At 34.7% G+C, this 18,662-nt stretch overlaps 1 protein-coding gene across 4 annotated transcripts in view; it reads left to right on the top strand.

The window, feature by feature from the left end:
• Window positions 1-18,662, top strand: part of LOC130049325 (multiple epidermal growth factor-like domains protein 11) — an 85,419-nt gene that overhangs the window by 27,833 nt on the left and 38,924 nt on the right. For all 4 annotated transcript variants that reach the window (XM_056146739.1, XM_056146737.1, XM_056146736.1 and 1 more), the window contains exons 12-14: window positions 2,948-3,057; window positions 10,273-10,452; window positions 11,309-11,396. In XM_056146739.1, coding sequence (XP_056002714.1) covers window positions 2,948-3,057; window positions 10,273-10,452; window positions 11,309-11,396 — 378 coding nt within the window. The remainder of the gene's footprint in view (window positions 1-2,947; window positions 3,058-10,272; window positions 10,453-11,308; window positions 11,397-18,662) is intronic.

Raw genomic sequence — 18,662 nt, 5'->3', positions numbered from 1 at the left:
AATTACTGTCAACCAATGGAATTTTATAGATTTACTGTAAATTAATGACAGGTTATAAAATTACTGTAAATCAATAAAAGTTTATAGAGGTACTGTAAATCAATAAAAGCAGATGAAATTGCGGTAAATCATTAACAGCGTATAGAATTACTGTAAACAAACAACAGTTTATAGAATTACTGTATACCAACAACAATTTACAAAATCATTGTAAACAAACAACAGTTTGTAGAATTACCGTAAACCAACAACAGAGTATATAATTACTGTAAATCAATAAAAGTGTATAAAAATTACTGTAAATCAATAACAGGTTAGGGAATTGCTGTAAAGAACATCTGTTTATAAGATCACTGTAAATCAACAATAGCTGATGGAATCGTTGTAAATCAAGAACAATTTATAGAATTACTGTACACCGAGAACAGCTTATGAAATCACTGTAAACTGATAATGTTTGATTTTGATATTAATCGCTGAAAAACTACTTACGTTAGATAGGGAATAAGTAATACACACTCGATGTAAAATAATTCAAATACGTTATTGTCATTCTAAATCATTAAGATGCCACAACATTGCAGCCACTGAAAATAATCTAGATATAAAAAGAATAACAGTCAAGATCAATATTTACACACTACACAAATACCCCCAGTACCTGTAAACATTTTAAATCTCAAAACGTAACAGTCAGTTAAAATATTATATAATATCAAAACGTTAAAGTCACCATGGCTTTGTTTAGACAAAAAACAAAAACTGTCACATCGAAATTATTTTTATATCGAAGAATTAAGTCACTATAACATTATTCAAATACTCCGTCAAAATATCACTTGCTGTAAAAAGTTATAGTTAACAAAACAATGACCTTAAAACCCATTTAGATACCGCAACATCAACATCACTGTAAAGTTATTCAGTTATTAAACATTAGCGTCACTGTAAAATTATTCAGTCATCAAACATCAACGTCACTGTAAAATTATTCAAACAGCAAACATAAACGTCACTGTGAAATTATTTAGTTATCAAACGTTAACGTCACTGTAAAATTATTCAGTCACTTTGAAGTTATTTTGATATTAAACATCAACGTCACTGTAAAGTTGTTTAGATATCAAATAGAATACACTATAAAGTTGATTAAATATCACATTATTCAAAACCATGCTTCAGTTTTAGACACATTTAATATTCCAGTCAATGGGTCGAATGAATATGAGTTACCGTACCTATACTGGATTCCTAAACTACATAAAAAACCTTACAAACAAAGATACTTTGCTAGATCCAGTAAGTGCTCTACCAAGCCCCTATCTTTGCTCCTCACGAAAATGTTAACAAATGTGAAGGAGAAACTTCAAACTTACTGTGCGACTGCATATGCCAAAAGTGGTGTTAATCAAATGTGGATTCTAAAAAAATTCTAAAGAACTTTTAGTAAACTTGAAATCACATACTTTTCCCCAAATAAATAGCATTAAAACCTATGACTTTTCAACAGTATACACGACCATTCCTCACGATAAATTAAAGACTAGACGTTTTGACATCATAGACAGTTGCTTCTTCAACAAAAACGGAAAACAGAATATTCATATATAGTGATCAGTCATTCAAAAACTTACTTTGTTAAACACCACTCTGATTCCACGCACAAGTACTCTGAAGTTCAAATAAAAAATATGCTAGAGTTCCTCATTGACAATATCTTCGTGGTCTTTGGTGATCAGGTTTTCCAACAGTCTGTTGGAATTCCCATAGGCACGAATTGTTCTCCTTTGTTAGCTGACCTGTTTTTATATTCATATGAAGCAGAATTTATTCAAAAACTTCTACGTGAGAAGAAAAAATCTCTTGCTGTGACCTTCAATTCGACATTTAAATATATCGATGACGTTTTGTCTATTAAGAATGATAGCTTTCATTCATATGTCGATTTGATATATCCCTATGAGCTCGAAATAAAGGACACCATAGAGTCGTCCACCTCTGCTTCATACTTAGATATTTTATTGAAAGTAGACATTAACGGCAAACTGACAACTCAACTGTATGACAAACGGGATGATTTCAGCTTCTCCATCGTCAACTTCCCATATTTATGTAGCAATATTCCATTATCACCTGCATATGGTGTTTACATATCTCAACTGATTCGATATGCAAGAGCTTGTTCTGGGTATAGTCAGTTTTTAAATCGAGGTAAGCTACTGACAAACAAGTTGATGATACAGGGATTTCAACAGTCTCGATTGAAGTCAGCATTTCGCAAATTCTATGGTCGTTATAACGATATAGTTCATCAATACAACCTTGCATTGGGTCAAATGCTGTCTGACGTGTTTCATACCGATTGTTAAGCCGTTCTTGGCACACTGATTTTGACTGCGGATAACTCCGTTTACCTGATCATGATATGGGGCTCACGGCGCGTGTGACCGATCAACAGGGGATGCTTACTCCTCCTAGGCACCTGATCCCACCTCTGGTGTGTCCAGGGGTCGCTGTAAATATTCAGCTATCAAAAAATAACAGTGAAAATAATTTAGGTATCAACATAAAACTCACGGTGAATCGTCTAGGTATTAATACGTAACAGTGGCTGTAAAATGATAGAGATATGAACAAATAAACCACCTTATTGAAATATCTAGATATAAAAGCTGAACACTCATTATAAATTCCCAAGACGACATTTTTGTCTGCCCGTCTTGCAAGAACTAGTGACTTATCTCTTTCTTGCCTTATACTTCAATTTTAATTGCACATTGATCATTTTGATATTCCTCTTGTACGCAATTGCGTCTACTGCCTTTCTTGCCTCACACCGGTGTTTTAAATACACATTGATTATTTTTATGTTCCTCTTGTAAGCATTTGTGAGTCTCCTATTCTTTGTCTTACATCCCGACCCTAAATATACATTGATTATTTGCAGGTGATTTCAAATCAGCTGTTTATGGGAACTTGCATGTTTTCAAAAGCAGCATACTGAGACGTTTGAGATATACCCTTGGCGTATCCGCTCTTAGAATAGCCAACCTGAATGTAAGTATCAGATACAACATGCTGAAAAGTTTAATCTATACTCTCAGTGTATCCTTCCTTAGAATAGCAAATTTTCTCAAATTTACAATCATTTCATGCCAAATATACACCCAGTACTTGCACAAAAGTGAAAAAAGAGATGCATTCATATTTATACCCCCTACCTGATTGAAAAATAAGTACACTCCGAAGGAAAAACTAAAATGTTCCGAACGAATAGACCATTTTGCATTTACCACTCGCTCACCATTCACTTTGAGTTCACCGTACACTCACTGTTCACCAAATAACGTTCAGCGTTCGCTCTGTGTGCAATCGTCGGAAGTTCAACATCCACGCTGATTGACCTCATCGTTCCCTCTGTGTGCATTCAACATTCATTCAGCGTTCGCTCACCGTGTGATCACCCTTCAAGTGTGAAGGACTGTAAACATGTACAACGCACTGAAAATTCGAAAGTACTTGTATCGCATTTAACAAGATTCCTCTGATATCTAACCTCTTAAAACCTATTTCTAAACATTATTCTTGATATTGCGTTTTTCCGATAGGGGCATGTGTTGATCCATATAAATTTATCGACTTGGACTTCACAGCAAATATGCATAAGACAATACCCAAACGTATGAAAGAAAACGGGACTTCTCAAAACCTTAATAGCCTCAAATTCAAATGCGTTATCAGGATTTTTGAATACTGAATTTATTTTGTACATGTTTTCGATAATCAAAGCTATTTGAAAATTATGCTTTTAATTACTTACACAATTACTTACACAATTGTTTCAGTGTCAATGTAGTGCACATATGGTAAACGTAAGGTGAAGATACCAAACTGTGATTCGCTGATTTCGAGTACGGATAACGCCGTATACCTGATCAAGATACATGGCGCATGACGAGTGTGACCGGTAGACAGGAGATAGTGACTCCTCCTAGGCATCTGTTCCTACCACTGGCGTATCCAGGGGTTTGTGTTTTTGCCCAGCTTTCTATTTTGTATTGCTTATAGGAGTGATACGATTGATCAATGTTCGTTATCTTCATTTTTCATGCTTTAAAAATAGTAATAACCGTAAAGTTCCTCTTCAATGATAGGCTGTGGACTTCCCCGGGAAGTATATACTAATCCTTCTCCCTACATTTGACAAAACGGATGCAGAAAATCAAACAGTCTGTCAAAAATAGCTATATAAAAGTTACAGTTCTTTAAACAATCGGGTCCTATATCTGAAAAGAAATTGCTAAATCAGTAATGACCACCATAACTTATCGATATCATTTACAACACTTACCATAGCTTATAATTGCAGTCTCTGAAACGTTCTGCTTCCCCACTTAAACATTGAATGCATGGTGAGCGAACGGTGAACGTACGGTGAGCGAACGGTGAACGCATGGCGAGCAAACGGTGGACGGTGAACGCAACCTAGTGAACTGTGAGCGCACGGTGAACGCACAATTGTCTATTCATTCAGCATATTTCAGATTTTCCCCTAGGCTTGTACTTATGTTATAACCCGGTTGAGAATATATCTGTAAGACTCTAAAGTGCGATGGTCGCTCCAAAATGCGATGGTCACGCCAAAGTGCGATGGTTTGTTAACGTTACGACGCCAAAGTGCGAGTGTCACGCCAAAGTCCGATGGTGCGGGGTTCAGTAACGTTTGTGACGTCACGTCATTGTGACGTCATTCTTAACGTCTTTCAAAATAAAACCAAATAAATGCAACATGGACAACAGCAACGGCAAGGTTTACACTGTTGAGGATAGTGAGAACGACAAAGTACATTTGTTGTCGAACTATCTACTTCGCCCGAACACTCTTTAATCCATGATCATTTATTACTTTAACGTAAAACTTATACGGTACCAATTTTGATGCACCAGATGTGCATTTCGACAAATGATGTCTCTTCAGTGATCCTCAACCGAAATGTTTCAAATCCGAAATAACTATGAAGTTTTAGAGCTATCATAGCCAAAAACAGCGTACCAAAAAAAAAAAAGTGGAGTCATATCCGTCTAAGGATAAGTGCTATGCATGAGAGAGATAATCCTTAATTTTGAAATGAATTTCTAAATTTTATAACAGCAATTAAATATACATCCGTATTTTCAAGCTAGTAACGCAATACTTAGCTACTGGGGTGTAGAGACCCTCGGGGATTAACAGACCACCAGCAGAGGCCACGACCCAGGGGTCATAATGTAAAACTTATACGGTACCAATTTTGATGCACCAGATGCGCATTTCGACAAATAATGTCTCTTCAGTGATGCTCAACCGAAATGTTTGAAATCCGAAATAACAATGAAGTTTTAGAGCTATCATAGCCAAAAAAGTGGAGTCAAATTCGTTCAAGGATAAGAGCTATGCATGAGGGAGATAACGTACACGCATTAAAGATTCTTGGGGGTATACTATGATACAAAACATTCTATAAGATTTCGCATTGGAAAAATTTTAAAAACACAACAACGAGATGGTAATGAAATAAGTTCTTATTCTTATTTTTTGTACATGTATTTTGTACTGATATTTTGGTGAAACAACACACGGTTAGTTCAGTCTGTACCAAAACACTGTGTCATTTACAAACCAATGGATTTCGGCGTGTCACACCATCGCACTTTGGCGTGTGAGACCATCGTACTTTGGTGCATGAGTGTGGACCATCGCACTTTAGCGCGTCACACCATCGTGGTTTGGCGCAGACCATCGCACTTTGGAGTACTACATATATATGAATGCAGCTGTTTAGTCATTTTTGTGCACGTACTGGGTATATATTTCGCATGAAATGATTGCAAATTTCACATCAATGCACGTAGTAACCATGCACACACAAAAGAAAATTTTCCATGTACATTGTTTACAGTATTACATACACATATAAATGTATCCATAAACAATAGATACGTATATTTTATGATATTTATAATTCTCGACGTCTTCATCAATCATAAATATTGGTGCGTCATATCGGTATACTACCAGTAATTATATATTCTATCTTAAGATACATAGTATTCAATTTCTTAATACAAGAGTATAAACGATGCATGTGCAATAGAGAGAGTCTATCAAAAGCGCCAGAAATTTACAGTTCTACATGCATGATCTCAGAATTTACGAGCACTGGCGTTTGGATTACACGCAATTAAAAAAACATTCCCGAAAGGAGTCAAGATAAATGCATTAAACAACCAGCACGTGTAGATCAGGCACCGTGTGTCGACACCTGAACGTTTCTAAATAGGATAAAAGGTTTATTCCCTCTTAAATTTTGCGTAATTCACTTTAATACAAATGCATGAATATTATATCGACGTGAGGAAATAATTTCAGAATTAATGTACGCACGTACAAAATCAATCGTGTGACCATGAATCTATATTTCCATTGTTTAATGTTTGCATATTTTTGATGCGGATATAACTGTTTATTGTACTGAAATATACGCATGTCATATGTGGGACAGACATGTACGAGAAATATTTCATCTTTATATTAGAGATAAACGAGTTAAAATGTTCAAATTTGGAGAAAGGAGTAAACAGTTATTGACAATATCTCGGATGTATGCGTGAAATTATCAGAAAAACTTGTCAGATCAATTTAACATTTGGGCACGATTGTGCAATGAAATACACAGTGTAACATCGTTTTTTTAAGTAGAAACAAGGGGGGGGGGGCGGAAGAAAAAAGTGAGACAAAATGAAATATGATAAATTGTGCTTTTGCCGAAATTTTAAAATGGTAAAATGGAAATTCGAGTGGGGGGCGAGTTTTTTTTTATGAAATGAAACTTCCTCATTTCCGTACATCTACCAGAGCTCGTTGATTGTTCTTCGCAACATGTACACGTATATGGGTTAACGTCATAGGTGAAGGATCTTGCATTCTTCTCTCATTCAGAACTTATCCCATTTTTAAACCCAACAATGCTTGTGTTTTGTAATGGTGATAGCAATGATTTCTTCTACTCTTTGATATTGATTAGTGATCTGCAGTTCTCCATGAATTTTCGCAGTTGTTAATCCTGATATTTGTTCTTTATCAATTAAATTTCTGATATAACAAGACAGCTTATATTCACTCTTATGCACACATTCCTGTCTCGTTTTTACCTTATCATGAAAACCGATCTTTTGACATTGGTGTTCCGAATGACAGTGAACGGTGAACGTGCGCTTAACGCTTTGTGAACGGTGAACGCACGGTGATCGGAAAACTGTAAACGGAGAGCTCACGATGAACACACGATGAACGCACGGTAAACGAACGTGAAATTGTTAAATAGAACGTTTCAGGAACTGTAGAATCAAAGTAATTATTCTCTGTGTTTTGTCTCTTTTTGCATGCATGTTATACCAAGTGACGCAAGGATAAACAGTAAAATAGTACATGCACATCACTGTACCATAATATCATGCTCTCATTTGTGAATGTATTATCTGGATTTATTTTAATGTTAACCATATGTATACGGATTTAACCCTATATTCAACCTCAGATAGTCATACCAACTAAATGTCAGGTTGTCGCTCCGAATAAAATGTCACAATTCCGATATTTGGTGTCCGTGTGACCTTCCGATACATGCCTGGATTTGCCAGTTAACTATCAGTAGCGGAATATACATGGGAACCTCCAACGATATTTCGGAATGGTAATGCCCGTTTTAAAGATGAAAAATAGAATGAAGAATTATTCGTTTATGTTTTAAAGCAAAAATATAACTTGCATTGTAGCAGGGGGCAGTTTCCCACAATAGTACTGGTTACATCTATATCAAAATAGAAGTATCCTATATATTTGAATTTTCGTTAGGGTATGCGCTAGAAATGCATGACAGATTTTAGTATACATTGCCAGTGTAGCAGAGTGCGTTGTAAAAATAATATGCATTCTGTAGGTATCAACATAATGCCCCTTATACATGGGGGCACATGTTGACGAATTTCAGGTTATGAATGTCCAGTCTGATTAAAAATCACCCGTCTCCCTGAACACCAAATCCCACCCTGCTCCTTTCACTTACACGTCAGGTAAGGAGAAATGGAGGGGGGGGGGGTAATTAGATTGATGAATCCCGGACTAGGAGAGAATAATTAATGTCAGATATGTTTAGCTCTTAATTAATTAACAGTTGGGTGTTAAATGTGTCACTAACTATATAGTGTTATACACTTGGTTTAGATCTTATGAAATATAGATAATTTGTTAAATACAACGACACATTATGGCATCAAATCATGAATTATTCATAACATGATTAAACTGCAAATTTATTTATTGGAGCTATAAGGCTACATAACATTAGTAGACATTAACAACAAACTGACACTCAACTGTATGACAAACGGGGTGATTTCAGCTTCTCCATCGTCAACTTCCCATATTTATGTAGCAATGTTCCATTATCACGTGCGTATGGTGTTTATATATCTCAACTGATTCGATATGCAAGAGCTTGTTCTGCGCATAGTGAATTTCTAAATTGAGGCAAGCTACTGACAAACAATTTGATGGTAGAGGTGTATCAACAGTCTCGATTGAAGTCAACATGTCGCAAATTCTATGGTCGTTATAACGATCTAGTTCGTCAATAGAACCTATCATTGGGTCAAATGCTGTCTGACGTGTTTCATACCGATTGTTAAGCCGTTCTTGGCACACTGATTTTGACTGCAGAGAACTCTGTTTACCTGGTCAGGATATAGGGCTCACGGGGGTCTGACCGGTCAACAGGGGATGCGTACTCCTCCTAGGCAGCTGATCCCACCTCTGGTGTGTCCAGGGGTCCGTGTTTGCCCAACTATCTATTTTGTATTACTTGTAGGAGTTATGAGATTGATCACTGTTCGTTATATTCACCTTTCATAAACGTACATGTTTATACTGAATGAATTGTCGTATGAGTCATTTTACAACATGAAATCTCCGTATCCCATATCAGGCAGATTTCAAGATGCAAATTGACACGTTTGCTGTGTTGTTTTCGTTCAAACAGAAGTACGTTTTGTTTTTACACAAAGAAAACCCCACCAGGCCGCGATCCGGATCACGGAAAAAATACATAATATATGCAGATTTATGTTTTTCTTGTTTCCTTTTTGGCAGATAAATATTACTATTCCACACACATATCACATTTTGAAGTATCTTATTTTCCCCCAGTTTACTCTACCAATGTAACATTCTCAATATGTGTTTTTGCAAGTTACATACATCTGGTGTATCCAGGGATCCGTGTTGCCCAACTCTTTATTTTGTATTGCTTATAGACATTAGGAGATTAATCACTGTTCGTTATCTTCGCCTTCCATGTAGTTTGTGTAAATGTTATATATCAACAGTGTTTAAATATTTTCAAAACGCAGAGAATATATGGTTGATTATTTCATGAATATGTGTATTGTTTTGGTGTATTAAAAATCAGTTCATTTACCAATTGACGCCAATCCATATGTAGTTCACTATTTCATTTTAACGCGAGTCAACAGGTCAACCGATTTCATTGTTTTGTCGCTAATTTTGACTAAAACCGCATCGCATCTCCCAATTTCATCTTATCGTAAAATAAAAACTACCAAGAATTATAAGACGAATTCAATTTTCTTATAATTTTGCGAGGCATTAGAGATATTTTTGTATGTGCTAAAAGCAGGGAATATATGCATTTCAAAAGATATGAAAACTATTGCAGTCATAGGGACAATATAAATTATATCGAGAGAGGGAAAATGACTCTGCGGCAAAACGTCATATTTAGACAAATTTATATTTCACTTTATTTTTTTTTATTTACTTACTGATGTCGAGCATTCCCAAAAAGTTCTATGCCAAACGATTCCACAGACTAAACACTCCCACAATTTATAACTCATAAGTCATAACTCTATGTAGAACACTTCAATAGAACTATTTATCAAACAATCGTGCATAATCATATGTCGAACATTTTCACAAAGTTCTATGCCTAACACTCCTACAGTCAAAATACTCTCACAGAAATCTAGGTCAGAACTTTCCACATAATCATGGTGAACACTCTCACATAATCCTTTGTCCCACATAACAATATGTTATCCTCTCTCAATTTTTAGGTCGAAAACACCCATATAACGAACACAAATACATTTAAGAGACAAAATTAGGCTTTATACTGTTCATTGCTTGCATATGATTTATAATTTGTGACATAGATTGACTACACCCCCAAGAATATCAAGGTGACGTTTGAGGTTCTAGATGTCGCTCCGGTTGTAGGAGACGTCAAGGACATTGTAAAAGAGACGCCGCTAGATGTCGCTGCTAACAGGCTGCACAGCATGGTCCAGAACTCACTGTTTGTCATTACCCTGGACAGGAAAGCCTTCCCGAACGTACGTACAGTATTGTGACGATGCACATTTGGTTTGTAATGAATATTTCCTACAAAATTCTTAGGTAGATCCAAATATTGTATTAAGGTATCAATTATCCATTGACTTCAGGTACAGGTGTTGTGTGACGCGATCAGTATACTTCAGGTACAGGTGTTGTGTGACGCGATCAGTATAACTTCAGGTACAGGTGTTGTGTGACGCGATCAGTATATCTTCTCTTATATGTTCTAATATGTTGCAAAGCATAAATTATTATATTTCAGTGATCAGTTAAGATAGTAATCTAGTTCATGTTGATTTGATTCTCAAAATTGATTATCAACCCCGGCACAACTGCAAACCTAGGATGAATATTATATCACTTCAAGTGTCCGACTTTATAAGTATAAATCATTGGTCTTTCCGATATGACCTTAGACACAAAGCACCTGTGTTTGATAGGAGTTCAAATGATATAAATCATGTGTTGCCATGACCTTTAGCACCTTACAAAGGTCAAAATTCGTGATGCATCATCTACAAACTGGTTGTGTAAGAATATGAGAGAACAATAAAACATAAACCACCGCGTTATGCAAACAAAGGTGACGTATTATGTCTACACATACAGGCTTGTTTGTTTTATTCTCTCTCTCTCTCTCTCTCTCTCTCTCTCTCTCTCTCTCTCTCTCTCTCTCTGGTGAGAGAAACACCAAAATTGAATACATCACTAATGGTGTGCACTATCAAACATAAAATCACGATTCGTAACGGTACATTTGTTGAAATTTAATGATCTCATTTTAGAGTACCTTGGCTAGACATTGTGCAACCAACACTTCATTGAAATGACTGACGTATTTTATCTTTACAGATTCCTCCGATGTATCCTATATTACAGTCTTTTAAAGAAACAATACACCTAAGCAACAGAAATCAGACTACAGCCGGAAACGGACCAGGTAATGTGTGTATATCATAATTTTAGTTCAATTAAACTTGAGGAAATTTACACAAGATCAATCATAAAAGTTTTCAATTCAAAATGACTAACTAACACAGTTTGGGAATCGCTTCTCCGTGATTTAGACCTCTTCCTTGCCACCTATTGTTTAGGGATGTCATTATATGTATAGCATGTATACAGACGACTGCAAGGATACTGATTCTTTTAAGAGGCCGACCAGTAGCTATAATATGGTTGGCACATCCAATTTTCCAAAATTTTATCCATACCCAATAAAAGTTAAGGTCATACGCCAATTTTATCGTATGTAAAGTGAATTTCACAACAAAACATTGTTAGATGCCAAAACTTGACCTATTTCATAAATCCAAGGACCCTATATAATCCATAGAAAACGATCATTTTGTAAAGTTAAATAATACCAAATACAATGAAATTTGTCCAGAAAGTATAGACAATATTTGTAGAAAATCCCTTAATAATTAAGATGAAACAATAAAATTGCTGGGAAACAATGCTATTGTTGAGCATTTACTGACAGAAGTAGCCAAAAAGCCAGTAATTTGAGTTACCTCCTTTGGCGTAAAAAATGTAAAATGATCCAAAACTTGCATAAATTGTAATTTTCGAAGAAAAGAGTATTTATTTAGAACATATTTCACTTATTTCGATTTGTTTTATTAAGTATAAACGTGGAATTTGTTTTTTAATTTGATGGTGAAAAATAAATATTCAGCCCGGACCTTATCAAAGTTTCGTGAGTAAACAGATGTGGCTGACAAGTGATAAAAACGTGAAGTTTTTCTAGGAGTGGTCCTTGTTTTAGAGACTTGTCAATCCTTAATAATTGTTGAAAGACATAAGTGGATATTTAAGATATTTTAAAGTTGGAACTGTGTGTAATATTCAACCGAGATTGACCTCCTGCTGTAGAGATCGGTGTAGATCTACTTCGAATTCGACGTAAAAATTTAACTGTTTAAACTATCGTGCACGGTGCAGATGCTTACTAGTATGCCGAGGTCATTGTGATTCTTTGGGGATTTACCGGAGGCAACCACAACCAAATGTTGTTATCTACTACACAAAGGAAAGTGTAAAGCAGACAGAGCAGTAAACTTCAATGTTTCAAGGGAAATATTGTTTCCTATTTGAAGTTGTCGGTGGTTGTTCCCGTTGAAAGTGGTAAGTATCAATGTCGAATTTTCTCTGTTAGTTTTCTTCAAAAACTCTGTCTTTGATTGCTAGACAATTTTGATGCAAGTTCTCATGATGTGTCAATGCAAACAATTCATTTGATGAAATTATTCCTTTTAAAATAATGATTAAAGTGATAAATCCCTACAGTAAAAAAACAAAACATTGAATCAATTTGGGTTCTTGTTTTTTAATATAACAGTAGGGATTTTTAAAATCTGTACACCACAATGTTCGCCCCACAGGTGTTGGCACTCCAGAAGAGTCAGGGACGACTCTTGAAAAGGAGGGGGGCAATGTGGTAGTGTGAGTGATGTGGCATTCCTACTAGCTCTGGATAGTGGGTTAATCCTTTAGCTCGATTGGTAGAGTGCTGGACTTGAGTTCCAGGGACCCAGGTTCAAATCCCATCAGAGGCATAAAAGTGTCTCTGTTACATATCAGCATGCATGCATAAAAAATAATATATATATTAAGATTATATCAGATTATTTTTTACTGATTTTTTTACTAGCTACTTTTCACATGTGTTTGTTTTTTAGGTTTCCAGATTTAATAACTATTAAAGAATGAATGAATCAGTGTGAGAGGGTAGTATATGTACATGTATGTATGTGACAAAAAACCGAATAAGATAATATAAAAAATATATATATTCATTTATGTAATTATGCAACTATAAGAACCATACTGTGGGGGTGGGGTGGGGTGTGGGGTTAAAGGTTGATGTAGTAACTGTATGAACAAATTTACAATAGTACTATCGAATATTATTAATTCACTTGTTTCGTTCTCTAAATTTAAGCTGAATGGATTATAAAATTCAGATGGTTTAACATGACGATGATTGATACATGCATGTACACAGATACTAAAGTGTATTAGTGTGGCATACATGTATAAACCAAAGCTTGATAATGAATAAAACACCCATTTCATTACAGATTTGGAAAATAATGATAGTCACATCACCCTTACTGCAAGCCAATTATCAGACTGTATCAGTGAGTATATTTATTTATTTCAATCAAAAGATTTTAAATTCAGATCATGGTACATTTGACATTATCATAGTGCCATAATTCTTAAATTATGTAAGTTTAGAACTATTACAGACAAGGGCTTACTTCCACATGTGACATGTATATTTGTTGAGACAAATACTGACTAAAGGCATCCAAATTTATGATGTCACAATCCTTGTGTTTAACACACTTGACAGACATACATGTAGAATATAAAAACTTTAACTTTGACAATAACATAAGAATGGTTGGAGATGGAGTTTTGATATTACAGAAATATGTGTTCATTATATCATATGATAGTAACATTTTTACCTTACGACCTTGACCCTTCATATTGAAGTTTTATGTTATGCCACCATGCCATACACAACAGATGATTTCCTCATGCACATACATGCATTTTTAATTCATTACTGTTATCAAAGATTTTAACCAACTCGACAAGCTTTAAACTCTCTTCAGAAAATTCTTGTTTAGATAATTTCAAATACTAGCTCGTATATATATATAAGTCAGAGGTGATGTTTTGAAATGCCGAAGGCTCAAGAGAGATTTTTCTCATCAAAATTTGTCTGGATTCTGTTGTCATCATTGTGGTAATAATTTTTCCCATTTTCATCTTCTCCAGAACCAATGACCAATTTAAATCAAACTTTGCAGTTGGCACAATCCAAAAGCCCCATTGGGTGAATAAAATTCATGTTCCTTTGAATGAAAGGTCATGCCCCTTTGAAGGGAGATAATCAAGAAAACGCAAAAATAGGATGGGGTCGTTTAATGTAATTAAATTATGCAAGCATTCCCAGGTTGTGTAGATCGTAGTTAGTTCAATTCATGACCTGGGTGTAGGATGAGGCTACATGTATAATAGGGGGTCAAAGTTTTATAAGAGATAATATAAGGAAACATCTTTAACAATCCTCTTCTCAAGAGGAGTGTCAATGATTAGTCATATTCATGTATGCAAGGCTCTTCAGGTAGTGTAAATTTTATTTTGTTCAATTCAGGGGCTAAAGAATTAGGGTATGGAGGAGATCAAAGTATGATATGGGAATATACAGGAAATTAAAACAAATTCTTTTCAAGGTTAGCAGGCCACACTATTAAAATCCTTTCAAAATACAAATGTTCCTAAGTTGTGTTGATTAATTTCTATGCTCCCATGACTAAAGTCGGGGGGGGGGGGGTTCATGTCTGTCTGGCAATTCTCCTGAACTATATAAGGTAGGCTAGCCTTTTATGTTTAGTATTTAGATATCTTATGGCAAGATATTTCATTTGATACCATGCTGTTTGATATTGTGACCTTTGTTTTGAAGTTTAACCCAGATTTTATCATATTGATATTTTACATAATGATATACAAATGTGTGTATTCTTTATTGCCAGACTTTTAATTTAGTACCTGACCTTAGTCTTAAAAATAACATGGTTTTCAAAAACTTTAAACTGGTATATAGTTTCTCAACCACTTTGGATTGGGCTTTGATATATATTTCACATATCATAGATCACTAATGAAAAGAGCTTTACTTTTGAACTTCTGACTTTGACCTTGCTGACCTACTTTTGAAAAACATTCATTATTACCAGATCTGTTATATCTTGAGGAATAAGGTATTGGGTTAGTTTGTTTCACATGAAATGCTTAATGACCTGAATTTATCTTATACCATGACCTTTCACCTTACTACTATATCAAACATATGATCTTGGATTTTTTAGCGCATTGCTTCCAGTGCTATTTAAACATGTTCATCCTTTTATTTCCATTAATTCACACAACTTTTGTTATTTAGATCTCAGCTGAGTCCAAAATAGGAAGAGGCTTTGGAGAGAACACAGAATTACTACAGACAAAAGACTTGTGAAGTTATAAGGGGAATTGCAGAACTCATAGCTCTACTTCAATCTAGATATATTATTTCACAGAAACACTTTGCTGCTGACAAAGATAATCAAATGATGACCACTACTTTAACTCTATGGTTGCAGCATATCACAATTTTTGAAGTGACAAATTATATCCCTGTTTGAACCAATATTCAAAAGAAACACTGCTATGGCATTAGACATAAATTAGAAGAGAGTGGTGGGGTGGAAAAATAAGAATCCATACTGTGAAATGTATCAATTGTTAATATACATGTATCAATATAAATTCAGTGCCAATTTCATAATTTCTAGGGGAAAAGTTTGTTTGTAATGTAAAACTGATACGGTACCAATTTTGATGCACCAGATGCGCATTTCGACAAATAATGTCTCTTCAGTGATGCTCAACCGAAATCTTTGAAATCCTAAATAACTATGAAGTTTTAGAGCTAATGTAAGAAATATGCACTAGATCTTTCTTTGCAAATCATGCTTCAAAGTACCAGGCATTAAGACATGATTTGTTTATTGTCATTTGTTAAAAAGAGGCAGATCCAGTGGTTTGAAAGGGGGGCGGTCCAGAATGCATCAGTTGAAGATACTTTTTGAACATTTTCCGTCACTGGGTAAAATTCAACAAACATTTCGTGTATCTGGAAGTGGTCAATATCTATTTCAACATCAGAGTAAACATGCATTAAAGCAAGTCCTGCCAATCTGATGTAGGCAAAAAATGGAATCTGGCATATTATTTCATGAATGCAAATGGAAATACTTTAGAAGAGAGTCAAGAAATTACTGGTTAATGCTAAATAACTATCTAGATGTCCCAGAGAAAGGGAGAGGGTATGTTCTAACATCCCCCACCCCTCCTCTCTGGATCTGCCAATGTTAAGTTTGTAATGTGAGTGAATGAATTAAAATTCTTCATGTTAGGCAGTTGATTAAAATTTGATTTACTGATAATTTTAACTTCATATATATGTGTTAATTAATTGACTATTATTTCAAATCCTGTATCATAAATGATCTCAAAAACTCAACTTTGTAAAATTTTATATAATGATTCGCATAGGCATTTTTTTGTTGTTGCCTTTATTACATAAAATGTATACAAAGACATGAAATTTATTTCTGAATTTTCATAGGTTCTAGTAATTTGTTTTAAATTTTAATCTTTTGATCATTGATTGGTTATATTTATTTCATATTTATTTCTATTTATGTAGTTAAACAATCTTCATTTAAATAGTTGACCTTTTTGCACTTATTGAAAATTTAGAAATTTCAGTTCAATTTTTCACCATCAAACCTTGCTTTTCCCACTGAATTTATTTTGGTAACTTGAAATACACCTCTTCAAGTTTCTAGTTATACATAAGTTATTTCTATTGGGTTTTATGAGATCTTAAATTATGATCATTATCTTGTAAAATATATTGGTGTGAAATATGTGTAATTTTAACAATTAATAAATTCATTCATTGGATGAATATACACAAAAACCCTCTTAGTTATTGCATATAGTGTATATCTAACATATAAAATTTTGCTTTTCTCTATTTCTTAGTTATACGACATTTAGAGCTGTTCAAACATAGCACCTTTTTCCAATATTTCGTGACCTTTTTGCACCGAAAATTATCTCAAAGTTGTTTTTCCATGTCAAACCCAAACTAAACATGATAGAAACTTTTTATTTGGCACATTTCATATTGCGGTCAGTAGGAACCTCTGCACAAAGTTTCATGAAAATCTGAGAGATAGCATGTGCCGATCTCTGCCTGATATCATAATGGACACCCTCTTAATACCATGACATACTATGCTTTATTACGACATCACATCGTTTCGTTAATCACGTGTCGGCTATGTATAATTGTTTGAGGTGTTTCACATGAATCGTATTACAGCAGCTGCTTATCACAGTTATTTTGAACTTTTTGATATAAATAAACTCATTGTATCACTGTAGGTCCGACATGTGTTTGGGAAATGTGGTAGTGTTAGTTGATTAAAAAGATTATTTTAATGTGAAATTTAACTTGTGCACACATTTGAGGGCATTTTCAATCAATAGCGTAATCTGTATTTAATTAAAAGCCAACATACATTTATCCAGGCAAGATTCACATCATGCACAAGTTAAATTTCACATTAAAATAGTTTTTTTTACTCAACTAACACTACCACATTTCCCAAGCACATGTCGAACCTACAGTGATTCACCTAGGTAGCATATTATATCAACCTATCATTGGGCGAAATGCTGTCTGATTTGTTTCATTGCGATTGTTAAACCGTTCCTAGCACACTGATTTTGACCACGGATAACTCCATTTACTTGATCAAGTATGACCGATAGACAGGGGATGATTACTCCTCCTAGGCATATGATCCCATCTCTGGTATAGACAGGGGTCCATGCTTGCTCAACTCTCTATTTTGTATTGCTTATAGGATATACGAGATTGATCATTGTTCGTTATTTTCACCTTTCATCAAATTAATTTCCAACGTTCGTTGTCTGCGACAGACTCTCCTATCAAGGCTAATCAAGCGAAGTATTTTAAAAATTCTGACATACAAAATTTGAAAACACAATTAAAATGCGCAATTTTATAACAGCGCTGACATTTTACATGTAGTTTGATGTAAGGACACTCTGCCCGTTAAAACAGATCTAGTGCTGAATGACTGGATGTCAATTAAGAGCCAGGGAAATAAAAACCCATTCTCCTCAAATGTGGTATCACGTGCTTAAATATGATCTGTAAACACATACTAGTAACTTATAAACCAATTCAGAGCTTCTTGAATCAAATCATGGCTCATAATCATTGATACATTTTGAGGGCATATCGTATGCTGATTGGTGCAGTGGATAATAAATATTAGCAGTCCGTGTGACATCATCGTATGCCGTCCTTTGACATGTTTCATCCGTTTTCGCATCACCACATTTCATTTTATAGAAAAAAAAATATTGGTTCTGAGTTTCTCCTTTGTATGGAAAGGACTGTAACTTGCCTTAACTTACACCTTAATCTCATAAAAATCGATGGAATGTTGCAAAACGTAAACTAGATCTTTAGACATACATATACTCTAGTAACCTAATTACTAAATGAAAAATTCCAGTTTCCTAAATCAAACTCGAA

Source organism: Ostrea edulis, chromosome 8 (genome assembly GCF_947568905.1).
Source record: "Ostrea edulis chromosome 8, xbOstEdul1.1, whole genome shotgun sequence".
Lineage (NCBI taxonomy): Eukaryota > Metazoa > Mollusca > Bivalvia > Ostreida > Ostreidae > Ostrea > Ostrea edulis.
The sequence above is the reverse complement of the archived record's forward strand: the minus strand, read 5'-3'. Positions and strand labels throughout refer to the sequence as shown.